The 20588-nt window shown below is 39.5% G+C and overlaps 1 protein-coding gene across 2 annotated transcripts in view; it reads right to left on the bottom strand.

Annotated features, from left to right (window-relative positions):
• Positions 1-20588, bottom strand: part of LOC114654540 (ubiquitin-conjugating enzyme E2 R2) — a 189009-nt gene that overhangs the window by 16439 nt on the left and 151982 nt on the right. Inside the window, exon 4 of one of the 2 annotated variants that reach the window (XM_028805153.2) lies at positions 8997-9131. The exons of the other annotated variant lie outside the window; for it this stretch is intronic. Coding sequence (XP_028660986.2) covers positions 8997-9131 — 135 coding nt within the window. The remainder of the gene's footprint in view (positions 1-8996; positions 9132-20588) is intronic. 2 annotated transcript variants of the gene reach the window in all.

Genomic DNA, 20588 nt, shown 5'->3' with positions numbered 1-20588 from the left:
TTCAGCATGGTAAATTTATTGGGTGAACCTGACCAGTAATTTTACTTTCTGTATCATAGTTAAATGGCTACCTGTATCCACCACTGCATCTACACACCAACCCCATGCACAACCCCATGGTCTGCTTGCTTGCCTATCACAATCATTTTCAGATCCCTTCAGTGAGGCATTAATCACTCCAATCAGCTCTTCCTCCTCCATAGCAGCAACCTACAGAAATACATCTGCCTGTTCTGCAGAAATGATTATGTCTGTTGACATATGGGATCCCCCAATTTAGGAGATGCTCTGGTAAGGGGGGGGAGGTGATTTGGCTGGAGAAACACACAAATGCACAGTCTGTATTCACTTGCATGATGTGGAATGCACAGCCACTGGTCCAAATTAACTTACACTGGTGCGCAGTTTCCAACAAAGATGTTCCTTCCATAGCTGATCATTTCTATCTTGGCACTGTACTACATCTTGGTCCAGACAGGTCAGCAGCTCAGATAAATCTAATTAATAGTAAAAGGATATATAAAACAGAACACAGTTTTCTTATGGGCTGGCTAATGTAATAGACTGTAGAACCAGCCATGCTTAAAAGAAATCACTCCAAAAATTGTAGCATGTAGTCTGCAGAAAATTAGGATTTACCATGATTTATTTATGAGAGTTGGCCAAGGCTGATGCAACAATAGAGTATGCTTATTACAGAGTCTATGTGCGTGTAATTAGCTCACAATGTATTCTCCTGTAATAAGGCCACATCGTTCCTCTACACTACAAATAATTAAGCATGCTGACCCTCTTGGTGTTTGATCTAAGACCACAGACTTTCAAAGATATTATATTAAGGTTAGTCATAGAAGTAATAAGAAAGAGACTGAAGCAAAGTGTTTTCAGAATTATTCTAGCAGAATGAATATTATAAAATGGTGACCCCAGACTGTCAGTCCCCCACTTTATAGAATGCCATACAAACAATAGATAAATAAAGGCATTCAAAGGCACCAAACCCACCACATCTCATCAGCCCCAGGAAAAATTAGATTCCCTCTTCCAAAGACCTATGTAAAAAGCACAATGAAACATTAAAAACTAAGTGAACCATTTTCATACCAACTTCCCCATCCTCTACCCATAGACAACTCACATGCACCTGAAGGCTGAAATCCCTTTACAGCAATGTACTTCTTAAACTGTGCAAGTGTATCAAACACATCCCACACCACTGCACTGCTTCCCCAGAAAGCAGATGGCCTAGAAGCATGTCAAAGGTGGTTAGAGCTGGAGATGGCAAAATATGGAAACAGATATCAAATAGAAAAAAGCAGCCAATTGTATTTGCTGTAGGGGAGCAGTAGTAAAAATGCAGCACCTGAACTTCAAGCAATCAAAAAACAGATATGGGAGCCATGTTTATCCTCAGAAGGATAGAATGAAAAGTCACTAACCATAAAAAAGATGACTAAATGAAGGGAGAAAGCTCCAAGTGGCATTAGTGGCCAGATCATTTAAAATACAATTCACTAGTGATCCTCATTGCCCTTCAAGGCAGTGCAAAGTAAAGGACAGAACAAGGAACTTCCACTCACTAGAAGAGCAACAACCTGAAGCATGCAACTACTGAACAAGTTGTCAATAGTTCTAGTTACTGATTCTGGATCATCAAAAGGTCTGATTCATGGGACAACCTGAGATTGATTGGCTGCATACACAAGAAATGGCTACAGAGTTATGTCTACAAGTTGGCTTTATTGCCAGAATACCTTATAACCTTAAAAATATACTGTATTTCCTGGCCCTCAAACATCAGATTAGGGGATTTCAATACATCTCTCAAAACCATCTGGAAATCTGTGTAATTCAAAAATTTCAAAATGTGGGGCCTCGGATGAGAGGAACTCCAAGCTAGTTAGTAAATCCCTTGCCAATGTACAGTTTTGAGTACAAAATAACAAAGGTCAGGCCAAAGTGTTATCAGAAGCTTGATGACATCAAAGTCATCAACATTTTCCACAAGGCTAATAATATGATATTATTTATCTGGTTCTGGTCTTCTGGCTCAGTTAATTTGGAGGTGAGAGATACAACCTGACATTCCTGTGAATGTATTTTATTGTCATGAGAAATCACCTTATTTATCAAGGCACTAAACTCATTTCAAGCATTTTTGCTTAACCTCACTAATATCCTGGTTAACTGGAGAAAGGTCTTCTCTAAAACCAAGCCATAAAGTTGCAGTCTTGTTTGAGACAACATCATCGGAAAAAAACTTGTCTCAAGCTGAATTCTCAGGCTACCAAACTCACAGTGAGACAGTATCACTGATTCAAAGGACATGAGTTAAATGTGATATAGTAATTTAATTCTTCTGAGGAATATGTGAGTAAAATAGAAGGAAGAAGTGGGCATGCTGGGACAGCTTATCTAGCTAGAGTCCATCCAGCACTCAGAGCAACGCAATCATCTGTACTTCATGTGACTTAATCGGAGGCTAGCTATTTAAGATTGGATTGTCAACTGGTATTTGAAGTTTGAAAACAAAAGGAAAATTGTTAATAAAGAAGAAATAATTATTGAGTAGTCTATTAAAAAGAAATTCTTTTTTGGTTATGACAAGCATCAGTTTTGTGACTCTTGAGTTTTGTTTTGTCCTTTAAACTAGTTTAACAATCTCAGATTAACTCAAGCTTGTTTAACTACAGTTTTGAATCACTCCTAAAGTATCCTTCCTGTTCTGCTTAACATCTCCTATTTATTAGGCTGAACTGGGTACTACACCACCGACTTCCACCAATTTCACAGTCCTGTCCCTTTTGGCAAAATCCAGTTGATTCCAGATTTAAAGGAAAGTGTTAATTTTGATGTGTGTGAAATTTGCTTACATGGAAAAGCAAGGAGGTTGATGTAATTCACATAGTCTTGACCGGCTAGTGACACTGTTCTAAACTGGAGCAGTACAAAATTTGTGGGCAACCTGCAATAATCGAGGTTTAGCCCCCACCCTGAAAAACAAGCATTTGTTTTAAACCCACCTGCCTCTCCACTGAAGTTAGAAACTGTTCAAAAAAATGGCTTTTTGGAGAGAGCACTGTGCCTGGCCAATTTGTTGCAATTCAGTGTAAAACTGCTCTAGCATTAGCATAATAATTATTAAAAAATATTTTAAAATACTACATATTGTTATCTCTACCTAGGTCAGGGCTGGCAGGTCACTCGGCATTTCTTGATTAATAGGCTTCTGGTCAATGTGCTAAATACCCTATGGTAACTAAAGGAGTCCCACTGGCTAAACACTAAAATCTTACTCTGATACTACAGAATGTATAATTTTATTAATTAGGATATGCTTATCTCCAGTCTGCCCCTGTCAACTACTGCTGACATCTGGGAGCTAAATGCCTCTCAGTAGAACTATACTAATGCTGCATTATAAGAGCTTAATGAGACAAAGGATTTTATTTTTTTAATTTTTAAAGGTGACAGGAAATGTCTCCAAAACTGATATGTCTTGGCAATAAGATGTTGTTGGCTTATACTGTTCCCAACCTGAATATTGTTAGTATTACAGAATCAGCAATCACCATTAAACTATTCATCATCATTGAGATGATGTCCCTTACAAGCAAACACTAACAACTGCGTTAATTTCCTATTAAAGTCTCAGCTCTCTTCTTTGAATCCTCCTGATTTAACGTCTTATGCACTAAAGAGTTTTTGGCATTATTGCACCTAATTTACATACCCAAACATAGTGAGTAGTCAAGCAAAATGACACCTTTTATTGGCTAACTGAGAAGATTACATTATGCAAGCTTTCGAGGCAACTCGAAACACTACATTCATAATGGCTAACACGGTACAACAACACCCTAGTACTATACCCAAACATGAACAGCTATTATACTGCCTATGCAATAAAGCAGCTGCAAATAACTTAACAGTAGTGATTATAGCACTCCATCCATCCATTATCCAACCTTCTATATCCTAACTACAGGGTTTATGAAGGTCTGCTGGAGCCAATCCCAGCCAACACAGGGCGCAAGGCAGGAAACAAACCCCGGGCAGGGCGCCAGCCCATCACAGTATAGCACTCCTGAATTTCTTTAAAAAGTAAATGATTAAAAACCTTTGTTTACACCAATATCAACTAAATAAAATATGAAAAAAGTTTGGTGCTTCAGGGATTTCTTTCCAAAAAACTGGATTTTATAGTACATAACCAAGACAGTTATGATGCACATTTTTCCTTAAGGCCAATAATATATTATTTATCTTATGGAATCAGTTTTCTTTTGTGCCCCAATTTGTCAGCTGTCATTGTACTAAGTTTATATGTCATATCCCACAGCATTACAAAGTTATATTGTTTGGCACAAGCTGCCTTCTTTTTTGGAAAGATTGTCTCCCTTTTTTGTAAACATTTACACCTAAACAATATCTCAAAACCAGCATTGTATTTGCCATTTCATATTTTTTATTTTTTAGAATATATACAGTAGGCCTATATATATACAGTCATATGAAAAAGTTTGGGAACCCCTCTCAACGGCATAATAATTTATTCTACTTTCAACAAAAAAGATAACAGTCTTTCATTTCCTATGAACATCTGAGTACAGGGGTGTTTTCTGAACAAAGATTTTTAGTGAAACAGTATTTAGTTGTATGAAATTAAATCAAATGTGAAAAACCGGCAGTGCAAAAATTTGGGTCCCCTTGTAATTTTGCTGATTTGAATGCATGTAACTGCTCAATACTGATTACATGCAACACCAAATTGGTTGGATTAACTCGTTAAGCCTTGAACTTCATAGACAGGTGTGTCCAATCATGAGAAAAGGTATTTAAGGTGATCAATTGCAAGTTGTGCTTCCCTTTGACTCTCCTCTGAAGAGTCACAGCATGGGATCCTCAAAGCAACTCTCTAAAGTTCTGAAAACAAAGATTGTTCAATATCATGGTTTAGGGGAAGGCTACAAAAAGCTATCTCAGAGGTTTAAACTGTCAGTTTCAACTGTAAGGAATATGTAATCAGGAAATGGAAGGCCACAGGCACGGTTGCTGTTAAACACAGGTCTGGCTGGCCAAGAAAAATACAGGAGCGGCATATGCGCAGGCTTGTGAGAATGGTTACAGACAACCCACAGATCACCTCCAAAGACCTGCAAGAACATCTTGCTGCAGATGGTGAATCTGTACATCGTTCTATAATTCAGCGCAATTTGCACAAAGAACATCTGTATGGCAGGGTGATGAGAAAGAAGCCCTTTCTGCACTCACGCTACAAACAGAGTTGCTTGTTGTATGCAAATGCTCATTTAGACAAGCCAGATTCATTTTGGAACAAATTGCTTTGGACTGATGAGACAAAAATTGAGTTATTTGGTCATAACAAAAAGCGCTTTGCATGGTGGAAGAAGAACACTGCATTCCAAGAAAAACACCTGCTACCTACTGTCAAATTTAGTGGAGGTTCCATCATGCTGTGGGGCTGTGTGGCTAGTTCAGGGACTGGGGCCCTTGTTAAAGTCAAGGGTTGGATGAATTCAACCCAATATCAACAAATTCTTCAAGGTAATGTTCCAGCATCAGTCACAAAGTTGAAGTTATGCAGGGGATGGATATTCTAACAAGACAATGACCCAAAACACAGTTTGAAATCTACAAAGGCATTCATGCAGAGGGAGAAGTACAATGTTCTGGAATGGCCGTCACAGTCCCCTGACTTGAATATCATCATAAATCTATGGGATGGTTTGAAGCAAGCTGTCTATGCTTGGCAGCCATCAAATTTAACTGAACTGGAGAGATTTTGTGTGGAAGAATGGTCAAAAATACCTCCATCCAGAATCCAGACACTCATCAAAGGCTATAGGAGGCGTCTAGAGGCTTTTATATTTGCAAAAGGAGGCTGAACTAAGTATTGATGTAATATCAATGTTGGGGTGCCCAAATTCATGCACCTGTCTAATTTTGTTATGGTGCATATTGCATATCTTCTGCTAATCCAATAAACTTAATGTCACTGCTGAAATATTACTGTTTCCATAAGGCATGTCATATATTAAAAGGAAGTTGCTACTTTGAAAGATCAGCCAATGATAAACTTTTTCATATGACTGTACTGTATATGTGTGTGTATATCTACATATATTATAGCATCCCAGCCAGGTTGAAGCCTTTTTTTTGAGTGACTGTTAGGTCCGATTGAGGGAGGGCGGAGTAGAGCACGGAAGATTGACAGTGGGGGTATTGATTGATGCGGTAAGGGTGGGCGGGGGACCCATGGGACCCGGGACAGGAAGAGGGGTTGGAGGGGGTGCTAGAAGTTTGTGTTTGGGCTTACAAAGTCAGCATTCTTTTTCTTGATTGTTCAAGTAAAACTTTTGTGAGACTTTACTACGTCTGTCTGTTTTTTTTACTTCTTCTCTTTTCAAGCCTGACCTGGAGGTATATATATATATATATACAGTATATATTCAAGCTTGGGTCACAGAGTTGCATGAGAGACAGGAAGACGAGACCAGGTTTCCAAGGAAAGAGTAGCTTCATTGCTGAGAAGGCAGGAACAGTGTGAAGGCTTTATTCAAAATAGTTTTTTTTCTTCAGCACAACAGCACACAGGTTAAAGCTCCTTTCTTCAAACTTAAAGAACACAAAGCCTTCTTCAGTGAGCAGGCTCAGTGGCTTGGACGCAGCAGCTGGAGCAGACATAGTCTGGAGGAAAGCGGGCAGGAGAGAGAGCAAATGGACAGTTCAGAGCTTGGCTTTAAATGTTGTAAACATCATACAACAAGCACATCATGCAGAAAGCTGGCAGACCTGCAGCTGATCTCACAGAGGGCAAGTTAAGAGTGTGCTTGTTTCTGATTGAAATACTGTCTATGGACAGTTGTGTTACTTTGCCATTGGTTTACTGTCTAGCAGAGTGACTGCAGATGGGAGGAAATGCACGTGGAACAGTTACCTTGCTGTCTCTGGGCAGCTGCCGCCTCTGTCAGAGAGAGTGAATCACCATTGACACCAGTTACGCAGTGCAAATAATTACATATGGATCCTAACCTTTACTTTCAAAATGATTTTTCATATTAGTCTTTGAAAAAATTTTTGTTTAACGATATAGAAAAACCTTGCCTTGTGTACAACATATTGAGGATTTTGTGCTGCAAATCATACATCTTAACCTGTCTTCTGTTGCAGCTGCCCTACAGTATAGTATGTTTTATATTTATTTTTGCTTTTTATATTCATCCATGTCTGGAATAAACTAACTACATACAGGTACATATATTTTCATACAAGCTTTCTCCAAAACTGGGTTTAGGGGTGGGGACAATGCATTTGCTGGCAGCCCTGTGTACAGGGCTGAAAACACCACAAGAGCTAGTCGCACACATACACCTAAATCAGTGTTTCTAAGCCATTTTTGGGTTGCAGGGTTGGGTAGCAAGCACGTGAGACTTGTTCATGGTATAATCTGGTCCTCTCCAGTGAAGTAATTGACAGAGGTGCGGGAGATTTTTTTTACCCCATTTCTAATCATGCTCACTTCATGCCTTCCAAATGCCTGTCTTTGATTTTATTATCCATTTGTAATCACACTCTTTCCTGCAAGGGGGCAGGGGGTTGAAGCAAGTGTGATTAGAAACAGGAAAAAAACTATTTCACTTTGTTGGGGAAGGGGTGTAAGGGGGGAATTATACAATGAACAAGTCAGAAGTTGAAAAGGCTTTTATTTCTCCTCATTTCCTTGTAGTCCTGCAACGCGAGTGACTTGATTCAGTGAAACTTCAACAGAAACAGATACAGTGTAACAGTACTCACTGGTACATTAAGAAACGTTAGTATTCTAAGTTGAAATAATTGAAAGAGCAATGCTCAGAAAACTAACATAGGGAGAACCTGCAGCAAGAAGTGTCTGGGTATAGTAATTGAACCCATAATGCTTGAACTATAAAACTGCACCGCAACACTTCAAAGTAATACTATGAGCAGTACTTACAAATCAATCATAGCGTCATATCCTTCAAAAAACACATCATTCTCAATAGAGTCAAAACTGTGATGAAAATCTGACTCAAGCTCTGCATGTTTCATATCACTAGTATTCTGTAACATTTTATGACTTCAACCATAATTTTATTTTTTATTTTTTGGTAAGAAGACATTTCCCTATTACAAAATTCAAGTTTAATTGCAAAAAAGCAAAAAAAAAACAATCCCCATACACTCTCACCGAAGCTTATGCATAATAGGATCTAAATATGAGCTGTCATACACCCAATTTATTTCTTGCCTAATAGACACAGTTGTAACATGTAGTATGAATGACCAATCCTAGACAGCTATACATCTTTGGAATGCTCTGAACCTCTGTTAACTAATAGTAATGAGTCTTTCACTGTATATGGATTGAAGTAGTTGGGATCTTTGATAAAAGCAGATTCAGTCAGCTTTCATGCATTGCTCGCCTTGGTACACAGATGTGTTACTTGCATATTTTACTAATGAAAAAGAGCAGCCAACATGAAAACAGAATTTAATTGAAAGAAGATACACTTGGGTATGTAAAAATACCATTATCGCTTTTTATTGACTTCTGGGTTTATTGCAACAAACATAAAAAACTTCAAAATACACTATGGACACCTTGTGAGTAAGTGGTTCAATGGGCTGCTACCACTCAAACATTTCACCCTATCTAGATTGTGAAGTGCTCACAGCCTTTTAGTCCTGTCTGTAAAGATCTTTCTGCACTCTGTTACAATGTATTCACACAAACTCAGTAATGGGAACTCAGTAAAACATAACATTAGGCTTGGCTCTCCTAATTTAGAGAATCTTTCTTAACCTGTTCCTTTTATTTGACCACACAAGGTTTGCTTCAATGATTCTAAAAATCTTTTCAAGAGAGGCTAAGTCTTTAACATGCATATCCTCTGAAGTTTAAAATGTTATCAACTAATCAACATGAGGTATATCAGTATTCAAACAGAATATACCTAATGATTTCTGCATATTCCTTGTCCTTTCCTTTGCTCTCCCTCCATTTTCGGAACATGACTGAAGCATCAACATTGGCAGGAGAGAAGGTGTTGGGCTCATTCAGTAGAGAGATAACACTGAGCAGAATAGTCCTAAAATAGACAAAACTTAAAATGTACTAAATGTTTATTAGACAGTAGAAAAAAAGCATTAAAAGTTAAAATTCTCTTGTTTTTAATACATACCAATATAAGTGAAGGTGTGTGACATTTAGAAGGGAGCAGAAGGGGAACAGTTTTAAATTAAATATGTTACATATCACACAATGATCACATTAAGTCCATTGTCTAACTTGAATAGACCAGTTTTAACCATATCATATAATGACATTATTTATGGCACTAAAACATTACTTAACACATAAGATATGTAATCACTTATCTTATAACTCAGTCTCTTAGTCTCTGTGGTCTTACCTTTATTTAATCTGCCCACTCACACCCTGAAAGTCAAGCTACCAAACTAGCCTATCAAATTTCTTCAGTTTATGATTATAGCCAGTTAAAGGCCAGATGTTATTTTAATATTCATGGAAAATGTCAATTCCATCCTTGCCCCTGATGTCTGTACCAATTCCCTCCCTAAATTCTCATAGTAAATATCCATTACTTAACACCCCCAAAATTGGTGGCATTGTATTTTAGTAATAAACAAAATAAAATAACAGTCTTTTAGTACAGAGATAATATTAATTTATCAGTTTGAATGTTGTAACTTTTATTATGATGATTAAAATAATTTAAACAGATTTTAACAAACATTTTCAGCATTTCAAAATATTTGGCTATATAATCTTTATATTTAATATGCTACCGTGGCTGTTCGTTTGTCTGTCTGGGATTTTAAATCACCTGTAGCTTGCAAACCGTTTGACCTATTGACCTGAAATTTAGTACACATATACTACATGATCTCTACTATCTGCTTTCGGGGTGATGATTTTTATTATTCTTTTTATTTTATTGTAGAATCAACTCTCGGCAGCAGGCCAGTCATGCGGCATATGCATACGGGCGCCATTCTCATCACTACTACCTTCGCTGTCACTTCCCCTACCTCTTCATATCTTAAATCATTTTTGAGGCAGGTTGAAGACTTCAGTGTCAACTTAAGTGAAAAATTAAGGAAAAATGTACTAAGTAATTGCAACACAAAAACTGACTTAATCAGTTTTAATGTGAAAATATACCGACAGAAGAAGAGAAGAAGCGGGCTGCTAGAGTGGAGAAAACAAGAGCTGCTCTGGAAGCAGCAAGGGCATCAACCTCTGAGCAAATGAATGCTAAATGTACAGAGAAAGAGGATGAGAACTAGGAATGCTCAAGTCAAGTGTATTCACTGCACGTTATCGTGCAGTCCGCCATTATTGGTGTAATATAATTCCATGAGACTTAATGTGCCCATATACCAGAATGTTACACCAAAAAAAGACCAAGTTTATACAGGTGCACGTACTAAATTAACAGTGTGGAAACAAATGTTAACAAAAAAGTGAAAATTGGATAAAATTCTTCAACAACCAAGGTCTGAACAATCCTGTATTCACTTCCAGTCAAATCAGATTTCCAATCTTTTATCTTTCTCAATTTAATGGGATGGAATTGCAGAGTACTTAGGATAAGGGAATGGATCATTTTCGAATAAACATCTTAATTAGACAGATAAAAATGGCACAGTGACAAGCTTGTGTGGGACAAAACGGTACCAACAAAAGAGCATGGCAACAAATTTTCACAGGAAAAATGTGTGCAGCTAATAAGCTGCTTTTTCATCTCAGACACTTGCTGTGGAAAAAGGGTTTAATATAATGGACACTTACAAAAACAACAAATCCCTTGGACATTAAAATGTTGTTAGGTTTAAGTTTTGTGCCTGGTGTTGACATTCCTGCGGCTTTTAAAGAACTTGTGAATACTTTTAAATATAAAGCATGTTTTATTACAGTAGAAAATAGAAAGTTTAGTTTTATATCATTGTATACTAAAGGTATTGTTTTTATGTATTCCTTTTGATCTTGGTTAATATGAGAGACTACACTAAAAATTTTATCACATGAAAATGGAAACTAGAAATGTGTTTTATGTCTATGCATTAATGCTTTAGAGGTAATGTTGTAACGGCCGACCCCTTACCCGGCTGGCAGTACACCTCCAAGACATGTGGCCTGGATAAACTACTGAGCTGAATCTAAATAACAAGCCGTACCTCTTAACAAATGAAAATTTTCCCCACAATCGACGGTTTAATCAAGCACGCCAAAAACAGATATGTAAAAACAGGTGATTAATTAAATTAAATGAAACAGTAACAAGAAAAATAAATAAATATATATTTATCCCTCCACCAAAGCAACAACGTGACAACACCATATACTGTATATATACACACACAATAAACCCTCCCTTGCCCTTGTAACATATAACAAACAACACGAATAACAAATGAATGAGATATGGAAATGAATTGTCATGAACTTGAGTCTGAGTAACAATTGTCCTGAATGCAGATGACTGGATAACCGATATGTGGAGTGTTTGTATTTCCCGGAACAAAATGGAACAGTCTCACCGTGAATCCTCAGTGCGTGGTGGATGATGAAGTCCGACCCCGGGGTCTCTCGTGATGAGGGTATTGGAGTAAGTCCGGCGGAATGAAAAACAAACTGGATGAAAATGCGCGATGTGGAATACAGTAGGTACAGATGGTCTGTGGTCGTGAAAATGAAAGTCTCCTTTCTCCTCCCTTTTCTGTTTCCCTCCTGATTGTTTATATAGTCCTGTGCTAGATGTAATTGATTATTATACACAGGTGCCTTCCATAATTAAGGGGCTGTGGTCCCCCTCCATCATCCATCCCCCCTTTTATTTACGGGGACGACATTCGCTGATGCACACATTAAACAGCAAACGGGACGATGGAAACAAAACGCACACAATACTAACATTGGCAACACTATTACTATGTAGCCCCGCTACAATGTCTTTTGGTATGTCTGTTCCCTTCAGATCTTCTTTTAGTTTATCCATCCACCTCTACATTTGGCCTCACTTTGCTTCTGTTCATCTGTACTTCCATTCCCAGCTCCCTTTTGCGCACATATTCAATGTCTCTCCTCATCACATGTCCATACCACTTCAATCTACTTTCCTGTACTTTCTTAGATATCTCTCCCACTTTGGTTGTAGCTATGATTGTCTCATTTCTTGTTCTGTCCTTTTTTTAACTCCACACATCCATCTCAACATTCTCATTTCTGCTACATCTACTTTCTTCTCCTGTGTTCCCTTTACTCTCCATGTCTCAGCTACATACAGCATTTCTGGTCTTACTACTGTCTTAAAACCCTTACTTTTAAACTTCACCCTAATTTTCAATCACACCATACCCCTGATACCTTCTTCCAATTATTCCATTGACACTGCACAATAATCGATACAAGTTTTTAATGAAATGGGCTTAAATGTGTTAACTGTTATGCCTGTAATATTTTTAGTTGTTTGGCCTGTTTTCTTTTTTGCTTTTCTATTTAGATTAATTGATTTGTTAATTATTTCATCACTTGATTTCCATAGCAATTCCTTTGTGCCTTGTCTTATTATTTAGATTATTTAAATTAAGTCCTGCTTCTTTACTACCCTAAGGTGCTGCTCTAAATGAGAATGCAGTTAACCAAGGAGTGTACTGACCAGAAGCTAAACAGTATTATTTTTTTCAAAAGGAGCAGGAGATAACCTTGTTTAGAAAAATACTGCAAAGCAAAGTTACAGAAGATAATAATACCAAAGCCCAAACCAGAAAGAAAAATGTAGACTCACACAGGGAGGAAGTGCTTTGAGTAGTGAAAAAAATTCTATATAAATGTAAAGAATTATTATTATTATTAAAAGAGAGTTGCAAAGGTCAATAATAAAGTCATAAAAAAGTTGCACAAATCGCTAAATTTTAATCCAATCTCAGATGGTGAATAAAATCCCATGGTGATCCTTAATACCATTGTACAACATGACATCATATATCATACACTTCTATTGCAACAACAATCTACCATCTTCTCTTGGGAACAAGCTAAAATTTCAAAAATGGTGATGTTAATTAATGAAATAGGACAACATTGAAAATGATGGTAAAAAATTGTTAGGTACTTCAAAAAACTAATAGCAGAATTAGATTCCTTGGATTAAAAAATATCCCCAAAACAAGATGGTTTTGATTTTCACCTGTAAATTAAAACTTAGGAAAAAATAAAGAAATTTGCAAATCATAGAAGAGCCCCCACCCCCATCTAGGTCACGGGCTCTGAACTCATCCATCAGGCTTTGAAGGACATCAGGAACGAAACCTAAACAGGAGATCTGCAGCATGAATATCACTTGAGTGAACCCAATTACAATCTTTAGGGCTATAACCTTTCCAAATTATGAAGTACTCTATATCCTTACCTATACTATGGGAGTCTATAATGTACTGGACTTCATATTCATCAGAACCATAAACAGAAATAGGTGATGGAGGGGTTTTGCAGAGAGAATATAGGCAACATATTAATTTTAATATCAGTTTTAATCTAGACACATCGGAGGTTGAGTGGATTTTAAAATGAACAGGAAGCACCAAAATATATAATACTGATCGAACTCATATTCTAACGTCATAAGGGCCAATGTAAGAAGGTGCTAGTTTACATGACTGAATTCAAAGGTGAAAATCAAGGGTGGCAAGGCACAGTCTTTCTTGAGTTTTAAATATAGCAGCAGGTCACCTTCTACGATCCACAAATGATCTTTAGGTTCCCCTGAAATAGCTGCCATGTGCAACATAGATTTCTCAGATAATTGGATGCATTAGGTACGGATGAAGAAACTGAGGAAAAATCCAACAGACAAAGTGAAAATCCATACAAGCATTCAAATGGTAACGATCATAGGACTGAATGATAAAGGAACATTTTTTGCAAATTCAGCCTGAAGGAATAGTACTCTTTCTGTCTGACCTTTAGTCTCAGAGTGATAACCAAATTTAAGCACTACCCTTAAGCTTACAAGATGATTTCCAAATCTGAATATAAACTGTGATCCTTGGTCAGAAATGATTGAAGGTGTAAATCTGTACAAACAAATATCAGCTTTTTATAAATAACTTCTTCTTTTTTCAGCACCTCCCATTAGAGGTTGCCACAGCGGATCATCTTCTTCCATATCTTCCTGTTCTCTGCATCTTGCTCTGTTACACCCATCACTTGCATTTCCTCTCTCACCATATCCATAAACCTTCTCTTAGGCCTTCCGCTTTTCCTCTTGCCTGGCAGCTCTATCTTTCATCTTTTTCCTCTATCATTTTTTCCCAATATACCCAGTGTCTCTCCTCTGCACATGTCCAAACCAACGCAATCTCGCCTCTCCAACATTATCTCCCAACTATTCAAACTCAGCCGACCCTCTAATGTACTCATTTCTAATCCTGTCCATCCTCGTCACACCCAATGCAAATCTTAGCATCTTTAACTTTGCCACCTCCAGCTCTGTCTCCTGCTTTCTGGTCAGTGCCACCGTCTCCAATCCATATAACAAAGCTGGTCTCACTACCGTTCTGTATAACTTCCCTTTCACTCTTGCTGATAACTGTCTGTCACAAATTACACCTGATACTCTTCTCCACCCATTCCATCCTGCCTGCACTCTCTTTTTCACCTCTCTTACACAATCCCTGTTACTCTGTACTGTTGATCTCAAGTATTTAAACTCATCCACCTTAGCCAACTCTACTCCCTGCATCCTCACCATTCCACTGACCGCCCTCTCATTTACACACATGTATTCTGTCTTGTTCCTACTGATCTTCATTCCTTGCCTCTCTAGAGCATATGTCCACCTCTCCAAGGTCTCTGCAACCTGTTCTCTATTCTCACTACAGATCACAATGTCATCAGCAAACATTGTAGTTCACGGGGACTCCTGTCTAATCTTATCTGTCAACCTAAAAAAGGGCTCAGAGCCAATCCCTGATTGAATGCATCCGTCACTCCTACTGCAGACCTCACCACTGTCGCACTTCCCTCATACATGTCTTGTACAACTCTTACGTACTTCTCTGCCACTCCCGACGTCCTCATACAATACCACAACTCCTCTCAAGGCAACCTGTCATATGCTTTCTCCAGGTCCACAAAGATAAAATGCAACTCCTTCTGGCCTTCTCTATACTTCTCCATCAACACCCTCAGAGCAAACATCACATCTGTGGTGCTCTTTCTTGGCATGAAACCATACTGCTGATCACTAATCATCTTAACCTAGCTTCCACTACTCTTTCCCATAACTTCATGCTGTGGCTCATAAATTTTATCCCCCTGTAGTTACTATAGCTCTGCACATCCCCCTAATTCTTACCAGTACACTTCTTCTCCATTCCTCTGGCATTCTTTCACTTTACAAGATTCCATTAAAGAATCTGATTAAAAACTCCCCTGCCATCTCTCCTAAACAACTCAATGCTTCCACAGGTACTGTATGTCATCTGGACCAATGGCCTTTCCATTTTTCATCCTCCTCATAGCTGTCCTTACTTCCTCCTTGCTAATCCGTTGCACTTCCTGATTCACTATCTCCACATCATCCAATCTTCTCTCTCTCTCTCTCTCTCTCTCATTCTCTTCATTCATCAGCCTCTCAAAGTGCTCCTTCCATCTGCTCAAAATACCCTCCTCACTTGTGAGTATGTTTCCATCTTTTATCCTTTGTCACCCAAACCTGCTGCACATCTTTCCCAGCTTGGTCCCTCAGACTAGCCAATTGGTACAAGTCCTTTTCTCCCTCCTTTTCTTTAGCCTTTGCTACCTCTTTCTTCACTTTGTGCCTTACCTCCTTGTACTCTTGTCTACTTTCTGCATCTCTCTGACTATCCAACTTTTTCACCATCTTCTTCCTCTGTATACTCTCCTGTACTTCCTCACTTCAGCACCAGGTTTCCTTTTCCTTCTTACTCTGTCCAGATGTCACACCAAGCACCCTTTTTGCTGTCACTCTTAACTACTTCTGCTGTAGTTGGCCAGCTGTCTGGTAATTCTTCTCTGCCATCCAGTACCTGTCTTACCTCCTCCCTAAACTCAACCTCGCAGTCTTCCTTTTTCAACTTCACTCTCTTCCTCTTCTTGATCTCCAATGTCATCATACAGATAACCATCCTATGCTGCCTAACTATACTTTCCCCTGCCACCACTTTGCAGTCTTAAATCTCCTTCAGATTGACTCTTCTGCATAGGATATCATCTACCTGTGTGCATCTTCCTCCACTCTTGTATGTAACCCTATGTTCCTCCCTATTCTTAAAATACATATTCACCACAGCCATGCCCATCCTTGTCATAAAATCCACTATCATCTGACCTTCTTCATTCCTCTCCTTGATATCATACCTACCTATCACCTCCTCGTCTCCTCTGTTCCCTTCACGAACATGTCCATTGAAGTCCACTCAAATCACCACTTTCTGTCAATTGTGTATAGCGTCCGTTACTTCATCCAACTCACTCCAGAAATAATCTTTCTCATCCATTGCACACCCAACTTGCAGGGCATATGCACTAACAACATTCATCATCATACCTTCAATTTCCAGCTTCATAATCATTACACTGACACTCTTTTCACCTCCAAAACACTCTTGACATACTGTTTCTTCAGAATAACCCCTACCCCATTCCTCCTCCCATCCACACCAAGATAGAACAAGTTGAATCCACCTCCGATCTACCTGGCCTTACTCCACTTCCATTTAGTCTCTTGCATGCACAAAATACCAACCTTCCTTCTCGCCATCAATTCGGCTAATGCTCTCCCCTTACCAGTCATATTGCCAACATTTAATGTTCCCACCCTCAGTTCCACTCTCTTTACCTTCCTCCTCTCCTCCTGCCTCTGGACACATCTTCTCCCTATTCTTCTCCTTCTTCGGCCAACAGCAGCCCAATTTCCGCTAGCACCCTGTTGGCTAACAGTACTGGTGGCGGTCATTATTAACCCGGTCCTTGACTGAATTCAGCACGGAAATCTGTATTGTTCTCTGCATGTTGATCTGGCAAAATTTTACACCGGATGCCCTTCCTGACTTAACCCTCCCAGTTTTTCTGGGCTTGGGATGGGCACAAAGAAACACACTGGTTTTTGCATCCCCTGTGGCTGGGTTATAAATAACAATTCTCGGGTAACTGCATTCTCACAGCAGCACCTGAGGGAAGTACAGAAGCAGGACTTAATTTAAATAATCAAACTAAATGACAAGACAAAACACTGAGGACTTGTTATAGAAATCCAGTGGATGAAATGATTAATAAATAAATTAACCTAAATTGAAAAGCAAAACTATCAGCTTGGCAGAATGGAGGTTACTAAATAAAATAAAACAGTTGTTTTAAAAAAATGTTCATATAACCTTTAGAGGTGGAAAGACTGCTGATAAAGTCCATTGAAATTGATTCCCATGGTCAAAATGACATATGAGATGCAAAAAATAAATGGGTAACTCAGGAGAGAATTTAGACCCACAACAGATTTTGTATGCAGAAATGTAGTTTCTCGTTTCTTTTTGTATATTTTCCCCGCTGAAGTATTGCTTAAGATTCACTAATATTCTAAGATACTCCAGGTTGGCCAAACATTCTAAACACATGAGTTCAATCCAACACAGGGCCTCTCAGATTCTGAGGAACATAATAACTGTCTGAAGGTGACTTAGAGGTGACAGGTTTAGTAGATTTGGCTGCTGAATTTGATTTTTCAAAGAAGAAGATAGAGTAGAAACTGTAGAATGCAGAAATGTATCTTGTTGAATAATGGATTCAGGTGGGCACAACTCATTTACTTCCATCTGAATATTCTCCCTGAGTTGCCTATTCTCTTCAGTCTGCAGCACATTTAACATCTTGGAATCCTCCAGCTCTTCTAACATCTGCAACTGGAAGCCTGCTGAATCATTCTTTTGTTTTCAATAATGGACCATTAGCCTCGCAGGTTGATTAACACTGCCCTACTTACAATCCCTAAAATGAACCCCTGGGGAGGAATCCCCCCTGCTCTTTGGGGAAAATATGAGAAGAAATCTAACAGGAGGCAGGGATAGTCATGGGGAGTGATGGACAGGAGCTTCTGGTGGATATGCTGGGAACACTTGAGGAGGAGGACAGTGAGGAGCTTCCAGCAGCCACAGTGGCAAAGGGGGGAAGGGGCAGTTCTGAACCTACTGAAGACCAGACCCCGAGAGAAACGGAGAAAGAGTTGGATGTTTCTCCTATAGTTGTTGCTGTTGACTTGAGATGTGAGTCGGTTGAAGAAGAGGAGAGTGACAGATACTGGGTGCCACTTACCCAGTCGCAGAGCAGCTCCAACAGTGACATGGAGAGGCACCAGCATCAAAGGAAGGAAGGGAAGCAACAAGCCACCAGAGAGCCCAGTTTTAAGAGTTTTCAGTGTTGGTAGGCAGTGCCACAGGCAGATGGCTGCAACAGCAGCAGGCCACAGAGCTGATTGATGTACCATGTGTCGCCACCACCTAGGCAGCTACGGTTGTACCATGTGCTTTTGCAGTTTTTGCATTATTCAGTGTCTTGGCAGAGCAAAAGGCCATTGTGGTCTATAACCTCTGCCGGAAGAGTGTGCTCAGGGGGCAGCCTGGTTCTTATAAGGGCACTACCACTCTCAATAACTATATAAGGAGCCACTACAGGCTGCAGTGGATTCAGCATCAGGGCAGCACTGGTTCAGGGGAGGCAGTTGTCCACCGGTTTACCTTCGGTATGTATAGCCCAATTTTATTCCCTGACACCCCATGTATCAGAGTCTGCATGGGAAGTCAGTCCTCCTCAGCTACAGAACTGAGAGCAGAGGCTCACACTCAGATGTGGCTGGAATCCAACTCTTCCTCATCTACAATCTTTACTCATCCCATTAGCATACAGTGCCAGTCCTCTATTACAAAGATGTTAGCACAAAAGTGGCTTCTCCAGCCCAGCCATCCCCAAATCCATCATCTAAATGGGCCCCTGCAAAGCTTTTGGCACTGCAGCTACTGCCCTATTGACTAGTGTATGACGTGCCCTTCAGCCAGTTGATCAGTTGCAGCATCCCCAGCTGGAAGAATGCCAGTTACCATTACTTTGCCAGGAAAGCAGTACGTGGCCTTCACCAGCACATCTCAGGGAATGTAAGCCTGCCGCTTGACCAAGCTGTGGGCAGCAGGGTCCAATTTATCATTGATATGTATACAAGCAGGCATGGGTAAAGTGTGTTATGTATCATTTCCTGCCCTTATGTATCATTTCCTGCCCATTGGTTCATCTCTCTTATATGCTGGGAGGGTGCCACTAAGGTCGTTCCACTAGAGTTGGTGATGCTACCCTAAGGGGGTCAAGGGGAGACCAGCCCCACTCTACTCCTCTGCCACTTCCACCTTCTACTATATTCCAGGTACAGGCTGTGCTGAGTCCCTCACCAAACGCCCCCAAAAGTATACACTGAGAAAGCGCAGTCACTCTCAGCCTGTTCTTGAGCTTGTGAGACGGTGAGAGGAGCTATACAGGGTCTGTATTCCAGGCTACCCTCCAGTGTCAGTTCCTAAAATGTATGATCTTTTATCAGCTTCAGACAGTAGCACGTACCTCCAAATTGATCTACATGCCATATTTTGCTCATTTACTCAAACTCAGTAAGCAAACTTACTGCAAACTTATCCTGGGTTGGGCAAGCCTCTAGGCAAGGCTCATTGGGTCTGCAGCTATTTTTACTGCTCCCCTACTGTCAGCATTTTGCTTGCAAAAATACAGCAGCAGCATCACTTGCCCCATAAGAGGTAGTTTTGTGATTAAGTAATGAAACATTAACCTGTACAAGCTAAAGCAGTTGTGGGACCAGCCTAGGCAATCATCCACTGACTGGTGGAGCAGGACACCAGGAACCCAGCACCTCCACTGGAATATTTTACAGTGGGACAGTTTCTCTTTGGAGGAAATGAAACTGCCTGAAATAAGCTCAGCATCTGAATTCAAGTGAGGCTTATTTGCTAAGCGTGCAACGTGAAATATCCCCCAGGTTATGTAGGTACAAGCTTAATTTGTCTCATTGCTCTGTCCTCCATCTTGTGAATGAAAAAAATAGCAATGCAAGCAAAAATAAGACTTGCTGCCTTCATGGCTAGTTAAAGGACACAACACCATAATGCTAGCTCCCAAGTAACCATTGCAATATCTCAAAAAATGTCATTAACTAATGACTGAAATACAGCAGGTGCATTAGCCAATCCATGGGAACTTATTAGGTATTCATAATGCCCTGTAGTGGTTGTTAATGCAGTTTTCCGCTCGTCACCTTCTTGCATTCTAATCAGATTATAAACACTCTCCAAATCAAGCTTAGTAAAATTGGTAGAGCCTGTAACTTGATTTAAAAGAGAGGAGAGAAGAGGATAATTATTTTTCACCATTATTTGATTTAGTTCTGTATGCCCTGTACAAGGTTGTAGACTTCCATCTTTCTTCTCTATGAAAAAAGCCAGCTCCCACA

Source organism: Erpetoichthys calabaricus, chromosome 7, assembly GCF_900747795.2.
Source record: "Erpetoichthys calabaricus chromosome 7, fErpCal1.3, whole genome shotgun sequence".
NCBI lineage: Eukaryota > Metazoa > Chordata > Cladistia > Polypteriformes > Polypteridae > Erpetoichthys > Erpetoichthys calabaricus.
Note: the sequence above shows the minus strand (reverse complement) of the source record. Positions and strands in the feature narration are given on the sequence as shown.